Raw genomic sequence first — 24,192 nt, 5'->3', positions numbered from 1 at the left:
GGAGCCAGCATAGGACAAGAGTTCGCACGTGGTGCTGGTTGCTAGCTAGAGAAGGCTTTCCAGTTGCGGAGTCATATTAAGCAGGTTCCCAACAAATGGAGCCACTTAGGTGTTCTGAAAATATCTTTCTGCTGACTACTAAGGAAATAATCTTACTGAGACTGAGGAGTGTAATTTGTCTCTAGGTATTCAAGCTTAGAGGTATGTCTGGTGGTAGTACTGACGGTGGCCAGTTTAACTTTTCTGCCCCTATTTTTGCTTGCATGTTCTCATCTCTGTAATCCCCTCGTTCTTTATCTGCAGACTCTGATGAACCAGACTGGGAAATTGGCCTTTTCCTTCCTTCCTCTTGTAGGTTAGTTTGATTTGGTGTAATTTTGCTGGGAAGCCATGCAAATTCTTGTTCAGTTGTTATGGTGGGGATTGCTGGCGCAGAAAAAAGCAAGTAATTAGGCTACTGCTGCCAGTGAAAATTGTTTGTTCAAATTATGTTTGAAACAGCCTCCCTTGATTGAACCTTTTTGCCTTGAGGCTTGCTCTGCTAGGGCTACTATGGCATTTGTGTGTGTGTGTGCAAACTTAACTGCTGACACCTGCAGAGGTTTTAGCTGAAGTTCTGTTTACATTTCTGTCTGGCCTTTTTGTTCCTGAAGAACTACAATTATGACAAAAATTGTATTAAATGTTTTTTAAAATCTATAAAGAAAGAATAGGGATGAGAAAGAAGAATGGGACATGAGATGAACTGTTTTTCCCCATCTGTGGTTTTTTTTCCTTGGTCTGCTGTATAGTAAGTATTTGTTATTATCTAGATACTTTTACAGCTTAACTTGCTTGTGTTTGGCAAAGAAAAATTTTTGTGTGTGCTTGATAGCTGTAGTTTGAAAAGTTGAATGTTATCTTAGCGACCGCTTTCTGAGTCTTCATGTGTAATGACTGTTCATAAGGTCAACTCCTGTATATGTCTTTTTACAACTAGTCATGCTGTCAGTATGACCAGTGTCCATGGAGGAAGTAAAGTTGAATCACACATTGCTTGCACAAGTTGCCTTTTGAAACTAACTAAAAATAGAGGACAACTCATTGTTAGATTACAGAATGGGAAGACTGTAGAAGCTAACTAATTTTGAGGCATAAGAAGAATGATGATAGGTTTAACAGAATTTGTGTTAAAACAGATTCCAAATTGAGAAGACCCTTAGAAAAAACTTCTTCCATTCCATATCCAGTTCTGTTTCAGTAGTGTGGAATGCTATCTTAAGTAACTTAATAATCTACAGTATCACGTACTAGTGTGGTTAGTTTTTCCTATAAATAGATCGTAGAAAGTGTAATTCCTCCTGCTGAGATTAAAAGGAGCTGTGGATTATGGAAAGATTTGAGAATCAAAATAATGATATAGGAGGTTTTATTTCTGAATCTTTGTATTTTGAGGCTTTCATCTTAAGTTAATGGCTAGGACTGGTTACTTAACCTGAAAATGCTTCCCTGTCAGTTAGCAATTTTATTTTTTAGAGAAGGATTATGTTTTCAAAGTTGGACATGAAATACTTGTGTTTTGCAAAATATGTATCTGTTTAATTCCATATTGGATTCTAGTTCATTTTGAACACCTAACTTTCCAGTGATAAAACAAGATAAAACTTTATATTCTTTTATAATTGATAATCTTTATATTATCTTCTACAGGAGAAGCTGGAACTTAGTTCTGTTCTTCCTGCAATCTCCACAGTCATAATCCTTCAGTGTGTTTCAGGGCTGGTAACTGACCGCATACTTGTGAATATGGATTATTTTTTCTTAAAATTGATTTTAAGTAGAAAAAAATGCTAGTTTTAATCAAATACTGACTGTTAATTAATGATCCATTATTACTGAAATCTGATGTAGAATCTAGGATATGACACAATTTAAGTCACTGTCTTGACTGTGAAAGCATGCTGGAAGCAAACACTGTATTTTTTTCTATTTTTTCATACCCTTACAGTGTATTTCCATAGGTCTTCAAAGCTGGTAAATTAAGTTAGGTAGATGTAGGTCTTTTAAAGCTGTAGTAAATGTATGACATAAATGACTGAATAATTTGGAAATGGTAAAAGGCAGAAAAGAATCTTACCACTTGCTCACGAAGAAAACATCACTTGGAGAACTGTATTACTGCATTCTGTATGATTTTTTTAGTGTCATTCATTGAAAAATTATTTATCTGCGAAGGTTATTTAATGTATTTGTTGCTTTGTGATTTAAGGACTAAAGTCTCCTGCACTTTTCCAAAAGTCAGTCCATAGTAACATGTTATTTCATGATAAGTTAATGTTTGGACTTCAAGTTGACTTTAAAAAAAAAATTATTATTAAAAATAACCGTATAGCCCTTCTCAAAGAAAACAGGATTATGTGGTTCTATACACTAGAGAGAGGGGTTAGAGCCACTGCGTTTTATGTGCTGTCTCAAGTACTCAAGAGTTCCCAGGTAACTGAATTACGAGTGTTTTACCCCAGGTAAGCCTGTGGTGATTAGATGATGGCTGTACTGTGTCATAAATCTTCCAAAGGTAAGGTCATCAGAGTTTGCTGAGAGGAAGAAAAGAATGACCCTGAATTGAAAACGAGGCTATGTAGCAAGTCTCTATGTAGGTGCATCTGCCTCTTGTGTGTTCCTAAATTGTTCTTCTGGTTGCGGTTACTTTCTTTCACTGTAACCATTCTGTTCTTGCAGAATATTCAGTGTGAGAGGAATGAAAAGTTTACAGGTACAGCTAGATGCTGGATGTTTTCAGTAGAGAATTAATGTTAATTTAGTTTACTTTTTAAACTACATTTGCATCACAAATCGTGATACTTCCTGTACTGTTCTAATACACTCATTTTACATAATAGGAAATTCACTAAACAGGCAATCATGCTTCAGGGTAAAAGAAAAAATACTATGAGTGTCATACAAAGATATGATAATCTGTAACTCAAGAAATGATCCTGAAGATCATTCTCCTTTCCCAAACCCATCTGATCGTTGTTTCTAAAAATGAATAAGCTTTATTTATAGTAACTAGGTAGAGGCACAGAACAATAGGGTCTTCCTCAAATACAGAACAATAGGTGTGAAGGAAAGTTTAAGGAAACAATCTTACAGTCAGGATGATAGCCAGTAGTTTCAGGACAAGGAAAGCTTGATGGCTGTCGGTATTTTGGCAGGCTTTGTGACAAAGCTTTTGTGGAAGGACCTGAAATAGAATGAGGTAGTGCCAACAATGTTTTTCCTAAGGTTTCCTTAGGTGCCTAAAGAACAGCAAAGTGGAGGAGTATAGTAAAGTAGGCTTTTCTTTTTTTTTTTTTTTTTTTAAATCATCTCTCCTGAGCTCACACTGAAGATACTGGATGAAGAGAGATGAGCTAAGTGTGACCAGAAGGAGTGGGAACTCAGCTGCAAAAAGCCTTGAGCAGCAAATCTGTACTGTGATAGAAAAGAGGAACCTAATGCTGTGATTCCATAGTCAGTAGATCTACTGCAGTAGCTTGCTGTTCTGACCTCTGCGGAGAAGCGTTTTCCTGTCCAGGCTTTGCTCCCAGACGTTGTCCTGCCTCATCCCTTGTCCTGGCATGCATTTAATACTCTGAATCAACTAAAATCACTTTTAAAACAAACAAAACCCCAAAACTAAACACCAGAAAAGCACCTGTCGGGTTTTTGTTCTGTTTTGTTTTTAATTGTATTAATGTGTTGCCATTAAACAGGTGGCACAGGTGGCTTCATGCCCCAGACCTATTGCAAAATAAGCAGTAAGAGCATATGGCTGGGAGGAAGGCAGAGCGTTTGTTGTTCCACCTCTCAAGGACATGCATTGCTGCATAGCAGTTTGAGATTTTGTGTAATCTTTCTTAACTGGGGACTGTAGCTGAGGTGGTTGTCTTCTCATCTGTCTCCCCTCTCTTCCTCCTTGCATTGGACCTAGTAGCTGTTTGGCCACAGAGTAGGGTTGGGGGGTAATCTGATGAAAACCGATAAAGTGAGGAAGGGAAGGATTAGTCTTCTAACATACGAGTTGACAAGGGTTTCAGAAGAGCAGGACTGCCACTCCTGATTGTAACCTGTGGTTTCTCAGGGTTAGCTGTCATGCCAGTTGTGGTAATGATGTTCTCTTTTATGATACAGAATGAGGTGATGTTGTTTATGGCATGCTGTCAAATTGAGCCCTAAATGGAAGCTGCCAAAAGGGAAGAATGTTGTCAGAAAGTAATTGTAAAATACTTCCTGTCTCATGTTCATTCTCGTATTTCTGCTAGATTGTGATAGTAGAGGAAAAGAAATGGCATTGAGACATGAACTAAGCATGACTAATAGCCTGAGGATGGCTCTAAATTGGAAGGAATATGAAAGGTAATAGCAAAAGATCAAAGTTAAAAATGCTTTTCAGTTTACAGACATGTATAGAGGTCATTAGGGTTCATTGTCTCTAGTGCCTGAGAAGGAAAGAAACCCAAAGAAGTGACTGTCAGGACCTCTGTAGCCAAGCTGAACTCTTTAATAGATATCTGCAAGGAGATGTCCTGCTGGAAAGACTGATTTCTCAGTCTGCATAGCAGATGTAGTTATTCAGTGAATTTGGATTAATCTGTTAAGGAGGTATGTCCCTCTGTGTGTGTAAACATTTCTTCCTCCAGACACTCCCTTATCAGGTGGTGTGAAAAGAAACAAGCTCTAGTAGTCATAACAAGCATACTGAAGAAACTTAGAAAATACAGGCTGTTAAGCCAATTAAAACAAAAGCATTGTCTCCTACTATTAAGAGTTGGGAAAAAAAAAACACATAAGACTTCACTGAACAGAGATGAAAGTTAAAATTGGACTTCCAAATATCAAATTGTTAATCACCTGAATTTAACAAAGAGACGGAGACAAAGTGACACAAAGGAGTAACTTTATGAATGACATAGCTAGAAGAAAAGAGATGGAGACTTGATCCCCCTGCACCTTTTCATTAGTGTCTTAAATGACAGGCAGCAAGAGACCTTCTCTTCCAAGTGATAAATTGTAGGAAGTTCTTAAACTGATTTGTTCTAAGTGTATGCGTGTCAGTGTTATCTTTTGGAAATGGGTGAAAGAAATCTTAACTAAATCTAAGTACTCACTGTATTGGGCCCAAACAGTAGTGCTTTGGAAAAAATAGCTGTGTGTTTGTGCCTGGGCTCCGCTTGTTTGGCTTGTTTTCAAGAGTTACTGATCTTATTTTTTTAAAACTAGCATAGACAAAGTTCTCCAAGGTTAATTCTGTTACAGAATTATTAGTGAAAGATTAAGGGAGCTTTCTGTTTTGGCCTTTCAGGACTTTATGATGCACAAAACTTGAAAAAGTAGAATACTAAAATACATACAGGTGTGCAGCCTTTCCAGCAAGATCAGAGAGTGCAGAATCTAATCACTGGGAGTTACCTGCCTTCAGGGTGATTGCATTCACTCCTGAAACATGTAGGAAAGAGTTAGAGAAGTCAGCAGAGCTGTAATTAACATGAGTAGCTTTGGGGGTGAATTTTGGAGTGTGAGAGTACTGTGGTGTAGGGGATGGAGATATGTTACCTGATCAGAAGAGATCTACAACTCTAATTAATGGGGTTCAGTGTGTTTTAACTCAGTATCTGCAAGTCTCACAACCCCCGCAGAAATTCCTAGCAGTAAGGCAGAGGTGGAACAGTATAACACTTAATGAAAGATAAATGTGTAGGCCAGTGTAGGAGGTGTTTGTATTAAAAACAAAGGGGAGAGGGGAAGAGACAGGTGGTGAATGGTTTAAATATATAAATAGGTTTTGGGGACACGCTCAATGATATAGGGAGCATAGAACTATATGGAAGGGGTTGGAAGGGACCTTTAAAGATCATATAGTCCAAAACTCCCTGCAATGAGCAGGGACATCTTCAACTAGATCAGGTTACTCAGAGCCCTATCCAACCTGACCCTGAATGTTTCCAGGGATGGGGCATCTACAGCCTCTCTGGGTAACCTGTTCCAGTGTTTCACCACCCTCATCGTAAAAAATTTCTTCCTTATAACTAGTCTGAATCTACACTCTATTAGTTTAAAACCACAGCCTCTTGTCCTATTGTAACAGGCCCTACTAAAAAGTGTCCCGATCTTTCTTGTAAGCCCCCCTTCAAGTATTGAAAGGCCACAATAAGGTCTCCCTGGAGCCTTCTCTTCTCCAGGCTAAAGAACCCCAACTCTCTTAGCCTGTCCTCATAGGAGAGTTGTTCCATCCCTCTGATCATTTTTGTGGCCCTGTTCTGGACCTGCTCCGACAGGGTCATGTCTGTCTTGTACTGAAGACTCCAAAGCTGGATGCAGTACTCCAGGTGGGGTCTCACCAGAGCAGAGTAGAGGGGCAGAATCACCTCCCTTGACCTGCTGGCCACGGTTCTTTCGATGCAGCCCAGGATATGGTTGGCTTTCTGGGCTGTGAGAGCACATTGCCAGCTCATGTCCAGTTTTTCATCCGTCAATACCCCCAAGTCCTTCTCCGCAGGGCTGCTCTCAATCCCTTCATCCCCCAGCCCATATTGATACCAGGGGTTGCCCCGACCCGGGTGCAGGACATTGCACTTGGCCTTGTTAAGCCTTATGAGTTTCACATGGACCCACTTCTCAAGCTTGTCCAGGTCCCTCTGGTTGGTCTCCCATCCCTCAGGTGTGTCAGCTCAGCTTGGTATCATCTGCAAACTTGCTGAAGGTGCACTCGATCCCACTGTCTATGTCACTGATGAAGATACTAAACAGGTACTCATCCCAATATGTACACGTGAGGGACACCACTTGTCACTGATCTCCATCCAGATAAGGCACTGGATTTTGTTATGGCTTTTATATGTCCTCTTCCCTGACTGATTTTTGCATTAACAGAAGAAGAGCATTGATAAGTTCTGTGGAGATACTGAATTGTTGCACACAGAGGGTAAGAATTAAGGATGACGGTATGAATTTCAACTTAGCACTTCTGGGTTTTTAGAAGGCCAGTGACACGTAAACTGAATTTGGGGTGGAAAAAAAAACAGTACCAGTGCTCAGAGACATAAGTTCCTTTAACAAAGCCATTGTCTACAGTTTGCCTACCTCTGTGATTTCTTCAGTTGGTTGGGTTTTGGTTTTTTTCATTTTGATTTTTTTATTAAAAAGACTTCTAGTGGGCATTTAGGCAGTACTACTTTGTAGATTGTAGCGTGAGATGCTGTTTAGTGGTCATGCAGGTAAGAATGTATACTCTCCAGTAGGAAACATTAAGTACAGTCATCCATATATGTACTTCCCTATGTCCACTGAGAAGAGAACTGAGGCGCCACAGGTAGAATAAGAAGGGACCTTAAGTGGACTGCTTATCTGGGATTAGAATTCAGGTCTCTTCAGCAGCAGCTCGGTGAGGTGGGTCTTTGATTTTCTTTTTCCTGCTAAGCTGTACAGTGATTTTTAAAGGGTTTGAGTGAGCAATGGATACTCTTTGTCCACTTGTTGGTGCCATGTGTGGACAGAAGTGCTGGCAATATGAGTAAGAGAAATGAGGCATAGTTTGATGAGTACACAACACAACTATTGTTTTTAACTGTGATAAACTGTGATAGAAAAGTATGAGCTTTCCACTGCTTCCAGTTCTTTCTTTCCCTAAACATCCCATTAAATCATTAACTCTGTCAAAGTCTTTAATGCATAAAATTCCCTGATTTCTTCTACTGGAGTACAATGATCAGTATAAACATGTTTTTTCTATTGAGGACCAAGCTCTTCCCCTTTCCTTCCACTCTCCAACATGTGCCTCTGACAATGTCTTCACACCCTGTCCTCAGCTTTCATCTGCCACTATTTCTGCTCTTCAATCCAGCCTGCCTTTACCTCACCTAAAGATGTGTTCCTTACTTCTGTGTTACCTGATCTTTTAAAGGCTTATTTGCCTATTTTTTTGTAAAAAAAAGACAAGCAGGTACTAGCTCAAATGGAAAGAAAGAAGTTAATTTCTACAGAGAGGGCAACACAGTATTCTAGCATCTACCCAAAGAGAGTGTTTAGAAAGGGTAATTGTCCCACTTAGAGCTGCCTAATCTCATACTCAGTCTTTGTTCTTCACATTTACATTTATGTGTAAAACAACTTTTGGACCCTTTGGATTGCTTTCCAGATTTTAACAGGTAGTCTGTTGTTCGTGTTTTGTGTCTAGAAAATTTAGGATGATTTTTATTAACTACCTGTCTGATATCTCCATTGGTTACTTCTTGCTGTTATATGCTATAAAGCATGTATTTCCTAGATATGTTGATTAAAAACACTCTCAATTTAATATAACTGGTATGTATGATGTTCTGATATGGCTACCAGTGTACATGGGAAAACTTAATTAAACTGCAGTTCAAGATGTGTACTTAGTTATATTTTAAAAGTAATGCAATTTTGATATTTACTCATTTGCAAACTATTTGATTGACAAGAAAAGTTTTGACTGGAAAAAAAAAAATAAATATGTGTGTGTGTGCTTGTTTATTTAGGCTTTGCTCACTGCAGTAACATCTCAACACATAGAAATCCACGAAGGAACAGTGCTACAGGCTGTAAGAACATGTTACAATATCTATCTAGCAAGCAAAAATCTCATAAATCAAACCACAGCCAAGGCCACTCTAACACAAATGCTGAATGTCATTTTTGCACGTATGGAAAATCAAGCAGTGAGTATCTCAGTATCTTTATATAGAAACTATCTCTTAAAAGCAAACCATCTTGAAAGATTTGTTTTGTCATTATTATTAAAGCTTTTGGGCTTTCCTAGCTTATGTACTTCTGAAGAAAAAAAAGTCTGGTATTTTACATTGTTCTTTTTGTGTTTTTCACTCTGAAATAGGTGTGAAATGTGTTTTTGGGGGGTGGGGATGGTGTATACCATTTAAACTTCTCGTAGTGGTCTTCTATATTTAATGATAGAAAATTTAATTCGACTTCAGTTTCTGTTGTCAGGCTGTCAAGAGATGCCACACTACCTGCGTAAGAGTGCGTAAGGAGTACATTAGTGTTAGGTAAATGCTCCAATGTTGTTGTGATGGTAGACACCAAAGAAGTAATCCATGATTAAAACAAACCAAAAAAACCCCTTTCCAGTCATGTAATCATTTACATTTTTTAACATTTTATGTGTAGTAGTCACAAACAGATACTTTTATGTCACTGAAATTGCTATTGTGAATTGTCAGCAGGGACCCCAACATATGCCCTGTGCCTTCTACGGCTGATAATAAAGATCAGTAAGGCAAAGTAATTGTCCTAATTCCTATTTTAAAAAAAGAAACACCCAAACCTCAAACACACACAAAAGCAGATGCCCAGATTTGAGAATCGGTTGAATTCCTAGCTACTTCTAGAAGTAATTCTGCTGTATTATTATGAACTCTTTTCTCTAAGAATATGTAATACTTAACTTACTTTCCTCTCAGAAGCAACTGCATATTGGTACGTGTTACCATCACAGTCTTAAGATTTATGAGACATCATATTTATGATGTCACGGCAAAAGCTAGGCAGTGTCTGAGTGCTTTGAGAAATCTGCAGTTACTCTCCCTTTAACCAATTTAATATAGATTATTATTATATTATTTTTATTTTATTATTATTATTATTTTATTATTATTACTATTCTACAATGGAAGTCTTCATTTTTGCCAGACTGTAAGTCTAGTCTTTATGCAAGTTAATAAGCAGTTCTACCTGTTTTGCACACTCTCAGGGCAGTTATTTTAATATGATAGCTAACAAATGCTAGAAGGAATTGTTTAAGGTACTATATTTGAAAGGTACTATATACTTGGGGATCTATAGCACCCCAAAAGATACAGCATAGAAAGCTTTAAATGAAAGAGTTAAAGGGCTGAGATTATAGTGGCCAAAATAACAGTATAAAAAGTTACAGACCTGTGGTAAATACTAGGCTCTGCAGGGATAGAAAGTCCTTAGAGCATTGCCTCAAAGGCCACACTGCTTTGGTTTGACTTTAACGACTGTTGTCTTAATCCATTAGACAAGTTACGGAAATTCTTCCCTTTCTGGGGATTCCAGATCAAGGAACCATGAAACTAAAATAGTCTTTGTCTTACAGTTTTAAGTATGATTATTTCTTCCTGAGGATCTGTCTTCTGTAGTGTTTTGGAAATGCTGCTTTTCTGAATTTTTAGCTCCTGTTTTGTTCCCCCCACCCTGGATGTTTTGTCAGTTTCTTTTTTTTTTTTTTTTGTCTTTCCATTAATATCACATGCTTGTAGGATAACAGAAGACTTGTAAGTTCTCCAGTGTATTTCTCTTTGTGACAACTTTCAAAAAAGAAAAAAAATCTGCCCTGATGTTTCTCCACGTGGTCCTTGTATATTGTCACATGTACTGGCTGAACTTCCTTATAGGGCAGGCAGACAATTCTTGGTCCTATACTATGTGTGGTTTAGTCATCCCTCTTCCACAGTGAAGGTATGGGTAAGTGTAATGTGCATAGTTGGGAAGCAGCCCTCTTGCAAATGTTTATCCCATGATACTAAAATTATTTATAATAATACAAAGGATGCATTTTCTTAAACTGTTACATCTTTATTAAGGCACTGTTTAAGCAGAGACAATAGAGATTTCATGTTTATAAAATAATGTATAAAATGTATACAGCTCAGTGTTTTGTTTGGATAGTGAAATTCTTGTGTGATTGCAATGTTTTTGTAGCTTCAGGAAGCCAAACAGATGGAAAAGGAAAGACACAGACAGCAACACCATCTACAGCAGTCTCCAGTAAGCCATCATGAGCCTGAGTCACCTCAACTGAGACATATTCCAACACAGACTGATCAGCTGTCCAAAGAACATGAGAGAGAGCTTGACCACAGCACAAATGATGTGGACAAGAACCTTCAAGAAGATATAGAGGCAGAAAATGGATCTGATATTTCTAGTGCTGAAAATGAACAGACAGAAGCCGACCAAGCCACAGCAGCAGAAAGTAATCAGTGTGTATTTCTGTTTCATGGAGGGAGGGAAAAGGTCTGTAAAAAGAAAGGCTTGAGGATTGTCTTTTATTCCCTCTTCCAAATCTGGAGTCAGGCATGTATTTGCAAATAGCTGACTAATGCAAAATGCCTCTTGTCCTTGTTACCACTGTTAAACTTTATCACGAGTGCCCTTTAGTCCTACATTCTGTTGTAGTCACTGTAGCAAAGATTCCTCTTTGCACCTATGTAATATTGTGAAGGTTTTTGAGAATAACATTTCAAGACCAGTAAGTTTTCAGTGTTTAATGTACATGAAAATACAAAATTCATGTCTTTTGTTGGTATAGGCCTGTGGATTAATTACCAGTTACAGGTTAAACACTGGAATACTTACGTTCTGCAAATACTATTTTCAAAGCATCCAAACATGGCTTTTTTAAACGTATACTTTCCTATTAATAGGTCTGTAATTGAATTTTTAAATATTAAATGCAAGTAAAATATCTCCTTAATTTCTGAGTTTCTCATTAATATTTGTCTGGGTTTGTTTTTCTTTTTAAAGATCTTTCCAAAGCTGATGGAGGAACATATGATGGTGAAAGCAATGAATGTGAAGAGAAGGCACAAGAAATTGTAGAAAGTATTGTGCAGGAAATGGTGAACATAGTAGTTGGAGGTATATTAATATCTGTCTAGTCAATAGCAACTGCACTCTGAATCTTCTCATTGAGAATTATTTTAACACTTCTGAATATTTAGCTAAAATATGTCATTATTTAAATAACACTTAGATGCTGAAGAAAACAGTTTCAGTTGTCTGATCTTAGCTGTGCATTATTTAATGATAAAATGGACAAGATTTTATACATTAATTTACACTCTCTATATTGGAGACTAATGTTCTTTTGAAAATACAAATTACTGTTCCTTTTTTTTTCTGTTTTGTTTCCACATAAACACTTCACAAATGGGCCTGTCCCTGCAGTGCTAGCATAGCACTACATTTTTCAGTTTGTTGTAAAGTGTGTATCAAATCAGTGACTTCCCCCCCCACCCCCGCCAGTACTTCTTGGAAACTTGGTAGAATGGTAAACCTGGCAACCTAAGGTTATAAGTAATTTTTTAATTTGTAACTTTTGTTAGTGGGAACTAAGAATATTTGGACCTTTTTTTTAGTTCTATAATATCGTATACATTCTGCCTTAAGCTCCTCCTTATGATAGTTTGCTTATAATTGTTTTAGTATTTAAACGTTAGATTTAAAAGCTCGTTTTAATTTGCATTCTTATGTAATATTTGTTTATAATTTTTACATCTTTTCTGATAGATGTGGAAGGGACTGCTGAAAGTGGAGGTGGTGATGGCACAATTGTAACATTAGAGGATGGCAGTGACAGTGAAAACATTCAGGCAAATGGAATTCCAGGGACTCCAATTTCTGTTGCTTATACACCATCTTTACCCGATGACAGATTATCTGTCTCTTCCAACGATACTCAGGTAGAGGCAGTTACAAAGTAGGAAATACTGAAAAAAGTGATATGTTTTAAGTGTTACCCAACACTTGTGCAGAAAGTGTTTAACATAATTACATAAAATAAGTTACTCAGATGAATTTCAAGTATTAAGTCATGTTCTAAGCATTAGTCTATTTTAATGCACTATTTAAATTAAATTTTTGTAAGTAAATTTTGCATGTGATCCCTTTTTTATCCTAGCATATTTTTAGCTGCACCATAGAGTACACTGCTCCAAGATTAGGGAACTCAGTTCCCTGTTTAAGTGCTCCTGAGAAACTTGAAAACTAGTATTCAGTATACATAGTGAAGAATATAGGCAATTATAGACATACTTGTATAATTACAGTGTGCTCTTTTCAAATGATAAATAGAAATTTTAAGCCTGTAGCATGACCTTACTGCAATGATTTCAGATAAAAAAAATCATGTCTGAGAGGATTTGATTTTCATTAAGAAGAAAGAAGTGAAAATATATTCCCTGTGTTGTATCTGATATCAGCATGTATGCACTATCAACTGACAGAGGATATTTGCTGTCAAAGTGTACTGAGTAATTAGGTTGGGGAATAATAGATTTTTAAGCTTAAAAAGCTACAGTCACATATACCATACAAATAGAAGATTAACGTTAAACATGTTGCTTATGTAAGGAACAACAATACAGAATTGCAAGAATTTAGTAATACGGGTGATTATGGTACCATAGAAATGTTACCAAATGTATCTTACCACAGATATGTAACTACTCGCATTCTATTAAAATCTCAAGTTGGTTTGGTTTTTTTTAAACTAGTTATGTACTGAAAATATCTGAAGGCAATTCACTGCAAGTTACCTTACTTAAACTTGACCTACCTAATTTCATGACAGTCTTTAATTAATTCTGACTTTTTACAGAGATGGCAATTTTTATTAGTGAGTTTGTTCGTTTTAACTGGACCGCAGAATATTTTGGTTTGTTTTAGTTTAGTCTTGAGACCATAAAGGTATAGTGAATTGGTTATATTTGTATAATATGTTAACTTCTTGTTGCTAGGAGGTGGGGATTTCCCTACACACCCTGCTAATGCAAAATGGAATACTGAAATATGTTAACTTCTTTAGGAATCTGGAAATTCTTCAGGACCTACCCCTGGTGCTAAGTTTTCCCACATTTTACAAAAGGATGCCTTCCTTGTATTCAGGTCACTGTGTAAACTCTCCATGAAGCCCCTGTCAGATGGACCGCCAGATCCAAAGTAAGTAGAATTAAGAGTTCTTAAAATGAATCTTTTCTATTTGAAAATAAAAATAAATTATTTAAATATTTTTGAAAGTCCTCAGTTACTGAGAAAATAACGGTGTGGTAAAAAGAACCCAGAAATTTTGAAAAGGTACTTTTATGTTTTAATGCATCTTTTGTATGTTAAATGAAAGCAACTGCTGCTACCCATCTACCTGTTTAGACGTTTCTTCACAATGCCTGTGCTTCCTGTAGGTACATCATGTTCTTTCTAAGTTGCTCTTTATAACACTTTTCAGAAGGGTTTGTGAAGAAGGTCGTCAGGTATTTTTGGTCTCAGCTAATGTTGCTCTGCTTTTAAGCAATACCTAGGTTCATAGCCATTGCTGTTTATGCTCCACAATTTCTTACCTCTCTTGCATGTTGGGTGTCCAGTACGCATACACAACTCTGCTTCATCTTAATACACGTTCCTCGCTTTGAGCTGATACTGGTTATGATAGATTTGTGATATATTGTTTCATCCTTTTGCTCAGATTATACACTTTTAACAGCCTCCTTAGTTAAAACACGAATGTTTTGAAAACAAAGTCTTTATTTGGCTGTTTTGGAAATCTTGTCCTCTGACTGAAGATACCATGTTTTCAATTTGGCTTACAGAATTGTTCATTGTAAACCAAAAAAAATACTGTCTTCTATAGATGGGTACCAGTATTAGTTAGTTGTGAGTGTTGGCAAAGGACTTTGCTTTTCTGACCTTGGATAGAATTTATATGCATATTTTTTTGGAGGTTAGGAACAGTTGGTAATAATTTTCAAGAGGGATGCTTCTTTGTTCCTAAGATACTAAAACTGTAGTATGACTTCTCGTGACAATCAAAGGCCCAGTATTCTTCAAAATAAAATCAGCTTTACTGTTCCAAGGTCTAACTTTTAAAGCAGGTAACTTTAAGACAATTTAGTTTAATCACTGATACATGTCTTGGATTTAATAAGCTGAAAAAAATATGATGTAGTAGAAAGGGTTTTGAAGGGTTAGTCTAGAATCATTTTCAAATTGTTATCTAGTGAGGCACTATGGAAAGTTAGGACACTCAAGAATGAAGACTGAGGCATGAGGTTTTTCCTCACTGTTTTGAGAATTTATCTTCCAGGAAATGCCATGAAAATCCTGTGGGTTTAGTCAGTTCTCTGAGACTAAGACTGTCCATTTATTAAAGGCTTTAATGGAGTAAGTCCCCCTGGAAGAGCAGCAATAGCTATTGAGGCACTTGGAGCATTTCATCTGGATCCATGGAGTCCTTGACATTAGTATTAGAATTGATTAAGCTCTTCATGTGAACAAATTGGAGGAAACAGCATTTAGGGCAAGAAGAATTAGCTGCACAAGCATTTGAAGACATCCTGTGTTTGGAGAGGTGCCTAGTACTTATTGGTGGTTCTGAGGCATTGATGGCTTTTTGAGCTATTACAAACATGCTGTAATTGGAAGAGGAGACATAGGATATCTGCAGCATTTTACAAAAGTCTTATCTGCCTCTTTAAAAAACGTCTTTCCAGTGAAATTAGCTATGAAGTCTTTATGAAAATATTTTTTAGTTTTAAGTAACTGACGTGGAGCTTTAGCTTAAAATCACAAGGCCGGGAGTTGAGATCAAGGTTATGCTTCCTGGGAACCTGCTTAATGTGTTTATCTCCTTTTTCCCTGCAATAAAATAAGATTGGGGAGATATGCCATGAAGATTCACTTGGATTTTAGTCCTTAAACTTTACACATCATACAGAATTTGTAAGGCCAGCAAGTTAGGACTTCAGTCATGAGCTGACACTCACTGGAAGTAGGAAATATTAAATATTTTATTTATGATTGAAATTCTCTTCATATTTAAATTCTTATGTTTCATAGCAAAGTATGGTCTGGTCATGTGCTGTCTGCACACTTGATACAACGTGATGCAAAAATCAAGCGTTTTGTGTCAAAGGAGGTTGTTATGTTAGGTTCCATACAGCTGTGCAGTGTCCAGAGCCAGGCATTTTCTTGAAGAACTCCTACAGCGAGCTGTTCAGGGCATTTACTTTGACCTGTAGCTATTAGGAATGGGAGGAACAAGTTCCCTCACTCAGTTTGGCTGTGCTTCTCAAAAGCGTCTTAAGACAAATAGTCTCAGTTTGAGATTATATTCTATCAGTTTGAAATGTTTGCAGATTGATTCCCCCCCATTCCACTTTGTTTGCCAGTGTGCAGAAACCACCAAGTTCAATTGCAACATACTTGTTACTAATTTGCATTTTTTTTTTTTAGCTAGACTGGAATTACTTTTTTTTCATTAAGCTCGTATTTTAGCAGTATACAGCAAATATACAACTATTGTGTGTGTCACGTGTTGACTTGAGGTGCTCTTTACCATGTCTAGGCTGTACTGCATGAAAAATTTCCTGGCACTGTTCCTTATGTTTCATAACTGTCCTCTGTTAGTGGGTAGTTGTTCAATGAAAGCTGTGGACTGTCTTGGTGGGAAAGCCATTTGTGTCTATACCTGCTTCTAGAAGAGCTATAGTCTTTTTTGAGATGATCAGAAGTGGGAAGGAGCATCAGGAGTCTGAGGAGAGAATGCTTTCACCCAGAATGCTATTTAAATTGCATTATATTTTCATACATGCAGATTTCCTTAACACTTTTTTGTATGTGTGGTTTGGGGTTTTTTTTGGCTGGTTTGTGTGTGTTTTTCTTTAGTGGGGGGTGTGTGTGTGTGTGTGTGTGTGTGTTTGGTTTTTTGGGTTGTTTTTTGTTTTGGGTTTGGGGGGTTTTTTTTGAAGCATAAATAGTAGCACTGTTCTGAACATGAATTATAGCTTACTTCAGTCTGTAAGAAGTGTGATGTTACTGTGGAGCACTTGACAACACTGCAGTTGCCTCATTTTGCTATTGCCATACTTAAAATAGGTATGTTATGTATCTTAGGTACTCCTGGAGTGGGATGGGGCCAGTGACTGATAAATGTGTTGGAAGTAGGTCAGCCAGTACAGCTGTTGTCTTTATGGTCCTTCAATTCTCTTTCCATGCTGGTGGAAATAGAGGAGGAGGAGGAATTTCCACCTTTTGGTAGTCAGAGCTATGTAGATGGGCTGGATATTTTAGATGGGATCTTCCAAAAATCCATTAAAAGGAAAGAATGCTCCCTTCATCCTCTGGCTAAGGTGGGCAGCATTGCCTACTGTTGCTGCATCCTGTGGTGCTGTGCTGTGCAAGAGAGAGTGTCTCAACAGTAATGGAGAGAAACAGTAACTGGGAAAGGTTATTATTGCCACTTCTTGGCTGAAGATAACTGCTTCAACAAAAAAGATCATCTTTTTATGACTCTGATGTCTACACCAGGTTGTGTCAAATTTGAATTTATTTGATGAATGTTCCACATACAAAATCACTGTGGTGTATATTGACTTTTCAAGAGAATGTTTTATTTTTTATGATTTACATTGAGCTGATATGCTGCATTGTTTTATTCTAGATCTCATGAACTGCGATCGAAGATTCTTTCATTGCAGTTGCTTCTGTCCATTCTGCAAAATGCAGGACCTGTCTTCAGGACAAATGAGATGTTTATTAATGCTATTAAGCAGTACCTTTGTGTTGCACTGTCAAAAAATGGAGTCTCATCAGTTCCAGAAGTTTTTGAACTTTCACTTTCCATATTTCTTACCCTCCTCTCAAACTTTAAGACTCATCTAAAGATGCAGATTGAGGTACGTTACATGAATTTCTAATTTAAAGGGGGGGGGGGGGGGGAGGGTTAAGTGAACATTTGTTTATATTTGTGTGTAGCTTGGTCTTACTTAGATAAATTTGTTTTCCTTTCTGAATCTCAGCTTTTGCATAAGACTTGCTAGATCTTCTTATGTATAGAAGCTCTTTTTCACCCAGTGGCAAAGGACTTGCTTGCAACAATGCCCCTGAACCCCCCTTCAAATAAAATAGCAGCATTTCCTTTGGAATACTTACAGATTAAGTAAGATTTGCTCTGCAACATCAGAAGTAATATGACACTTTTTGTAGTGTTGTTTGATGAAGTGGAAAGTGATGGGAAAACTTTTGTAGGGCTGCTTAAAAAAATCTCCATCATATTTTAACTAGAATATGAAGTACCTATTAAAGAAGTAGGCCATTTCATCACTTAATAATAGACATTAACATAAACTAAGAAATTTTACGGTGCAAAACATACTTTGATTTACTCTGTGATTGAGTGGAATTTTTACAATCATAATTTACTATGCCCATACTCACTACTCTTTACTATGTGAGTTAGTTTCCTTTATTTAAAAGAGAGTTTTCTGTTGGCTGTGGCATAGTGTTATTGCAGAATGATGCTGAAACTCAGAAATTAGTAGGTTTGTGGATAAGCTCAGTCAACAAATGTTCAATAATGTGATTAGGAAGTTTTAACTCTGCACGACATAGTACAAATGAAGATCATGAGTACACTTATGAAAAGACTGTGTAATATATGGTTTTGCAGCGGAATTTTCAAATAAAAATTAATGACTTGAAATGCATTGTGTATTCTGTTTGAGGTCACTTGAACAGATTTCTTTCTCTAGGGAAATCCCAGCTGTTTGATTATTATAGCCACTTCCCTTTGTATATCAGGGCCTACATCAATATATGTCCTGACTAAGATAATCTCATTTCCTCAGGTCTCACCATGTGTACATACGATTTAACTCCTTGGGCCATAAGTAGAGATAAATCTGTATTCTTAGCAATAAGAGTCATCAGAATCCTGACAGACATTGCAAATTTTCCCACTGGATGGATATATTCTAAGTCGTAGGGGAAACAAGATGTATGTAGAGGCTTTGTTCTTGACTTCTAATTCTTGTGTCATAGGGTACAAGCAGTTTCTTGGAATGATTCTGTCCGTTTGAACCACATGGATACTATCCTCTTGTGTGTCCCATGTGTTAAAGATCTTAATTGCCTGGTGCATAAAGTAGTAGTGTGTGCAGTGCGTTCTTACTGTTCATTTTGGTAATTCTATTTTTTGGGAGTCGATGTGAATACTGAAGCCTACATGTTGCTCCATAAATGTGGAGCTTAAGTACATTAAAAGATGCTGAGAAATGTTGATAATGTTGCTGTTACAAGGACCTTGAATTCAGGCATTTCTTCATCTATGGATGTCATTGCATAAGTGGATACGTTGTGGCAGCTTTGGAGGAAGAACTCATTTTGCCAGTACCATGTCAGAAGGGTATTGTGTTCTAATCACTTACCGGGTTATTGATGCCTTTAGGGGAAGAAACAATAGGATTTCCAGTATTTCCTTGATCATAGCTTGGATAGAAATCCAGGTTTGGTGATTGATTGAATGTGCCTTGAAAATATGATGCATTCTGAAGACTTTCAAGACAAACTGTGTACTCAACAAGACTGTAGTGCATGTGCAGTGTTCAGCACATCAGACAGACTGGGCCGAGCTGCTCTTCAGTCACACAGCCTGCTTCCCAGAAAGTGTTGGACTCGCTATGTGTTCACAGAGCTTACAAGTCAGGATGTAGGTGGTAACTGCATTGCAATCCGGCTTCCCTGACAGAAATTTGATGAGCTCTCATTCCTGCCATCCTTTCCCCCAATTCCAAACAGAAACTTAAGACATATCTGAGGAAAATTGGATATAGGATACCCTACGCTATTGTAGAATATGCTAAATTAGGACCATCACCACATAGCAGGGCTACATTTCCTCCTCACAAATATGAAAGCCAAAAGCTTGATGCTGCCAAGGTATCCATCTATTACAAAGTATGGGGGACAACAATTTCTGGAAGCTTATTCTTTTTCCTGGTTGTGCGTTAAGAATTCCTCTTCTTTTAGCTACTAATCCTAAAGGTTATTCAGAAGAGGTGGGTAGACAAGTAGATAACTTCACATTCAGTTTGTGTCTTGGAGCTGCAAGGAGAGCCATATGCTCTGATTTATAATATGCAAAATCTATATATTTTGGGATTGAGGCTGCATCCTTCATCTGTGTAAGAAATTTTTGGCATATTTTAAAATAATAGTTTCAGATTCTGTTGAAAGTGGTCCTTGACTTAGATATTTAGCAAACACTGCCCTCTGACAGTTAAAATAGTTTGAGTACCTTAACTGTATTTCTAAATGGGTCAATGAATACATTTGCAGAAAATAAAGTCCTAATCAGGTGATTTGGGGTGTCATTTAGCTATACTTACCATTACCACTCTTTTATAACTGTGAATAAGCTATCTTAAAACTCTTATTTACAGTTGACCAAACTAAATAGCTCTTTTCTGGTTTACTTTTCCAAATAAGGTCTCAACTCTGTGACAGGAATTGCAATGTGTAACATAGTGATAGATGGCATTTTTAAGTATCTGAAATGTAAATAATCACTACAGTTATGAGAAGCTGTTCATTCCAAGATATGCATGTTGAAAGTTGACACCAGAAGCAAGAAGTCAGCTGTCTCAGAAGCAGAGATCTTAAAGTGTCTTCATAGTACGCAGACCTTCCAGCTAATTTCTCTTCTAGCTTAGATTTGGGTTTAATTTTTATACTTGAAACTTTTTTTGTCTGCTCCACCAGTGACTTCCTTTTTTAAATTCTCTATGAGAAAAAAATTATTTTCCTGATTCCAGAGGGTATATAACATTACTGTTTTTCAGTAAAAAAAACAGAAAATAGAAAATATGTAACTAAGGATTGCTCATAGCATCAAGTTTATTAAAATTGTATGTCTTCCTCTGTTTGGATTACATAAAGTTGTGGATAAAATCAGTCTAGCACTCTTGAGTATATTTAAGCACTTGAAAGTCTTTGATCTGTTATATGTTGAACTCCTTATGTTTTGTAGGGATGCTTTTCTTATTAAGACTAGTAACTGGGATTGTGCTGTGTGCCTCTTTTTCTCTAAAGAGGCCAATAAAATGGAAGTATTGTTAGCATATTTTGCTTGAGTAAATGGCTTACCATCAAAGTTGCTTAAAAAGCAGTGTTGCTGTTTTTCCCCGAACGTATGACTTAAACCAAAATTAGCCTTATGCTTATCTCTGCCTGGCTAATAGCACAAAAATCTCTGTAAAAATTCTGCGGTATAAGGTATCTAATAATCAAAACAAGGGTAGTTATATATTTGGATATTTGTGTGCTGCTATCAGAGAAGAGGAGCTTGATGGCTTGAGACTTATCAGCAGTGTTCTAGAAAAACATATGTTGGTGGATTTGGTAGCCACAACTGGCTGTGAAGAGGTGAGCTCTCAGAAGTGCAGAACGGTGATGTAATGGTCTGTAGGATGGTGATGTAATGCCATGTAGCAGTTCACATTTTGAGTTCATATGCTGTTAACAGCAGTTGCTGCTGCTTAGGGAAGAAGTGAGAAAAAGCCTGCTGTAGCTGCTAAGCATGCTCAGCTGAAATAGTCAGCCTATAATGCTAATGGATCTGGTGAGGAACTAACTGAGAGGGGATAAAATAGTCTCTTTAAAACAAAAGCATCTGTACTAAAGTGATTTCATGGAGAACTAATATTTTTTTTAGGGAGGAGTAACTTTCTTATTAATGGACCTGCTGCATTTTTTATGCTGTGCCTGACCGGTACCCTTCTTCCAATAATCTAATACCACAGAGTGATTCTTTTGTGTCAAGTCGTTTCCCTTCTAGTGAAGGTCCCATACTTTAAAATGGCATAAGTGGCTGTTTGTTATGTTTGGGCGATATCATCATCTCGTACAGAAGATCTTTTGTGGTGAGGTAATACCTCTCCTTTCAAAATCCCCAATGAACTCTAACAGCAGCTTAGACCTCTTGTTAGGCTACATTGTCCTTCAGGACTTCACATCATTCCTGGTTCTTATATTTTTGATTAATCAGAATATAAATGAAATTTTTCAGCTGGAAAAAAGCACATAAGTACATAGCACAGAAGCACATAAGTAATAATTTGAATTCCTAATCTGAATATATCAATCATGAGTTATATTTCCTCCTTTCCTGCTTTTTTTTTTTCTCTGCTGTACCTCTAAAGTGCTGCTTTCAGAATTATGTCAGAATATTGGCCATCAAAGTTAGTGACTGTGTTTGTAATAGATTTTATTTTTTTCTCCCTCTTCCTGGAATATTTGTTAGGTTTTCTTCAAAGAAATTTTCCTGTATATCTTGGAAACTTCTACTAGCTCATTTGATCATAAATGGATGGTTATACAAACGCTGACAAGGATATGTGCAGGTATTAAGGACCGTTTGGTTCTAGTTTTTACATTTTTATGCTAAAGAACAAAACTGTATTTGCCTTTCATTGAATGATCAAGTTTTTGTCCCAAGTTTGACAATGTCTCTTTTTTTATAGATGCCCAGAGCGTAGTGGACATCTACGTGAACTATGATTGTGATTTAAATGCAGCAAATATATTTGAAAGGCTGGTTAATGACCTATCAAAGATTGCTCAAGGAAGGGGTAGCCAAGAACTTGGCATGTCCAATGTTCAGGTAAAAATTCACCAGATTTTATGAAGCTTCATGTTTCTTGGCATAATAGGTTAAGACTAAACTCTCCATTCCACTAATGTATTGCTTTAAAATCTTCTCTAGGAATTAAGTTTGAGAAAAAAAGGATTGGAATGCTTAGTGTCGATCCTGAAGTGTATGGTGGAGTGGAGTAAGGATCAATATGTAAATCCCAATTCTCAGACAACACTTGGTAAGACACGAGCTGTGTTTCTTCTGGCTTTAGTAAAGAGGTGCTGCAAAAGTTTAGTGCGTTTTTCCAGTATTTTGATATTGTTAGTGTCCAGATTGGTAAAACCTCTTGCATTAAAAAAAGAGAGAGAATAAGCTTTTTTTTTTACTTTGGTAGAAATATTGGTAAGTTTGGATTGGTGACATTTGAACAAGTTGTCTTAACTTGTCTTTTCTTAATTGTATGGATTCCTAGAAAGTTACTACACTGAAAATGACTAAATCCTGTTATTTTCTGTATTTCTAATTTTAAAAAGATCACAAAACTTGCGTTCAAGCTCCCCTAATTTCATCTAACTTCATATTGATTAAATTACTACTGAAGCAAGCTGGATGGAGAGCAGTTTTTTTATTGATTAATATATAGCTATAGAACTTTCAGTGTTGTAAGCAGTGAAGTAACTAAAGCATTACTTGTTTTAATCTTGTTTCTGTCTGACCTGAGATCAAAAGACCTAAGGTTATGCCAGAATTTTCAGATTAAGTGCTTAAAGTTGGTAGGTTAAGTAATAAACTTTTTAGAGGTGGTTAGCATGGCTGTCTTTGTGAACTGAGAGCACCAGCTCCTTGGCATGTCTGATCATAAATACTTTTAGGCACTGTGTTTCAAAAACTTAGAATAGTGTGATTCACTTCAGGTCAAAAGTAACATCGAACTTGAAAATAAAAGGAAAGATTGGTAACTGGATTTCTAAGGTGTCATATTTTTTTTTCCAAGTGCTTACAAATTACAGTTGTAATTTAAGGCTTAAATTTCAGTTATGTGATGAACTGAAAGAATCCTCCATGCTGTGTTGTACTGATTTTTTTTTCCCCAACCAAAATGAAAGCAGAATATTTATATGAAAATAAATAGATCATTGAAGATAACCCTAGTAAGTTTTAGAAGCCTTCAGAGAGCATTTGAAGAATAACCTGTGCTTTTAATTTCTTTTCACTGTATGTATATTGTATGTAACTCTTTCCAATTTATAGGCCAAGAAAAACCCACAGAACAGGACAGCAATGAAACCAAACACCCTGAGACAATTAACAGATATGGAAGCTTAAATTCTTTGGATTCTACTGCTTCATCAGGAATTGGCAGTTACAGCACACAGATGTCTGGCACTGATAACCCAGAGCAGTTTGAGGTCCTAAAGCAACAAAAGGAAATAATAGAACAAGGAATTGACTTGTGAGTGCCCTTTTATCACCCATGGGAGGGTGGATTCTTTTGGAGCTATGAAGATTCCTGGGTTTTTCTTCCTTCTCCTCATAGATACTCATCTTGTGTTAGGAAAAAAACTCTGGATGTAACAGCACTTCCTCTGGTGAAAGAGTGCTGAATGGTGTCCCCTTTGGAGCCTGTCAACAGTGTTTTGTGTTAACCTAATTCCTCACAGCTAGAAGATGAGTACTCTGAATGTTTGTTCTTTTTTCTCCAGACCTGCTTGTCTAAAAATAAGTTTTTTATATTTGGATAAAAAGAACATTGAACTCGTGTGATCAGTTGAATACGACACTGTTTTAGTGTACACGTTACTGCTGAAAGTGCTTATATGCTTAAGCTGATCCTTCCTTCTGATTAATTAACTTGTCATAATTAGAACTGGAGGATCGTATAATTTCTCAGTGCAGTCTGACATGAATCTTCTGTGTGATTTCAGCCTTGTCACCTTAGCTCCTCAGTGAGGTCACCTTATGCAAAAATAAAAGTTTCCTGTAGT

At 36.9% G+C, this 24,192-nt stretch overlaps 1 protein-coding gene across 3 annotated transcripts in view; it reads left to right on the top strand.

Moving 5' to 3' along the window:
- Positions 1-24,192, top strand: part of ARFGEF1 (ADP ribosylation factor guanine nucleotide exchange factor 1) — a 104,374-nt gene that overhangs the window by 41,687 nt on the left and 38,495 nt on the right. For all 3 annotated transcript variants that reach the window (XR_007509580.1, XR_007509578.1, XM_049828516.1), the window contains 10 exons: positions 8,520-8,699; positions 10,723-10,996; positions 11,548-11,661; positions 12,313-12,485; positions 13,610-13,743; positions 17,237-17,471; positions 21,875-21,974; positions 22,095-22,234; positions 22,337-22,445; positions 23,459-23,660. Coding sequence is in view for 1 of the 3 variants with exons in the window: in XM_049828516.1 (XP_049684473.1) it covers positions 8,520-8,699; positions 10,723-10,996; positions 11,548-11,661; positions 12,313-12,485; positions 13,610-13,743; positions 17,237-17,471; positions 21,875-21,974; positions 22,095-22,234; positions 22,337-22,445; positions 23,459-23,660 (1,661 nt within the window). In the remaining 2 variants the exon portion in view is untranslated. The remainder of the gene's footprint in view (positions 1-8,519; positions 8,700-10,722; positions 10,997-11,547; positions 11,662-12,312; positions 12,486-13,609; positions 13,744-17,236; positions 17,472-21,874; positions 21,975-22,094; positions 22,235-22,336; positions 22,446-23,458; positions 23,661-24,192) is intronic.

Source organism: Accipiter gentilis, chromosome 2 (genome assembly GCF_929443795.1).
Source record: "Accipiter gentilis chromosome 2, bAccGen1.1, whole genome shotgun sequence".
NCBI classification, from domain to species: Eukaryota; Metazoa; Chordata; class Aves; order Accipitriformes; family Accipitridae; genus Astur; species Astur gentilis.
Note: the sequence above shows the minus strand (reverse complement) of the source record. Positions and strands in the feature narration are given on the sequence as shown.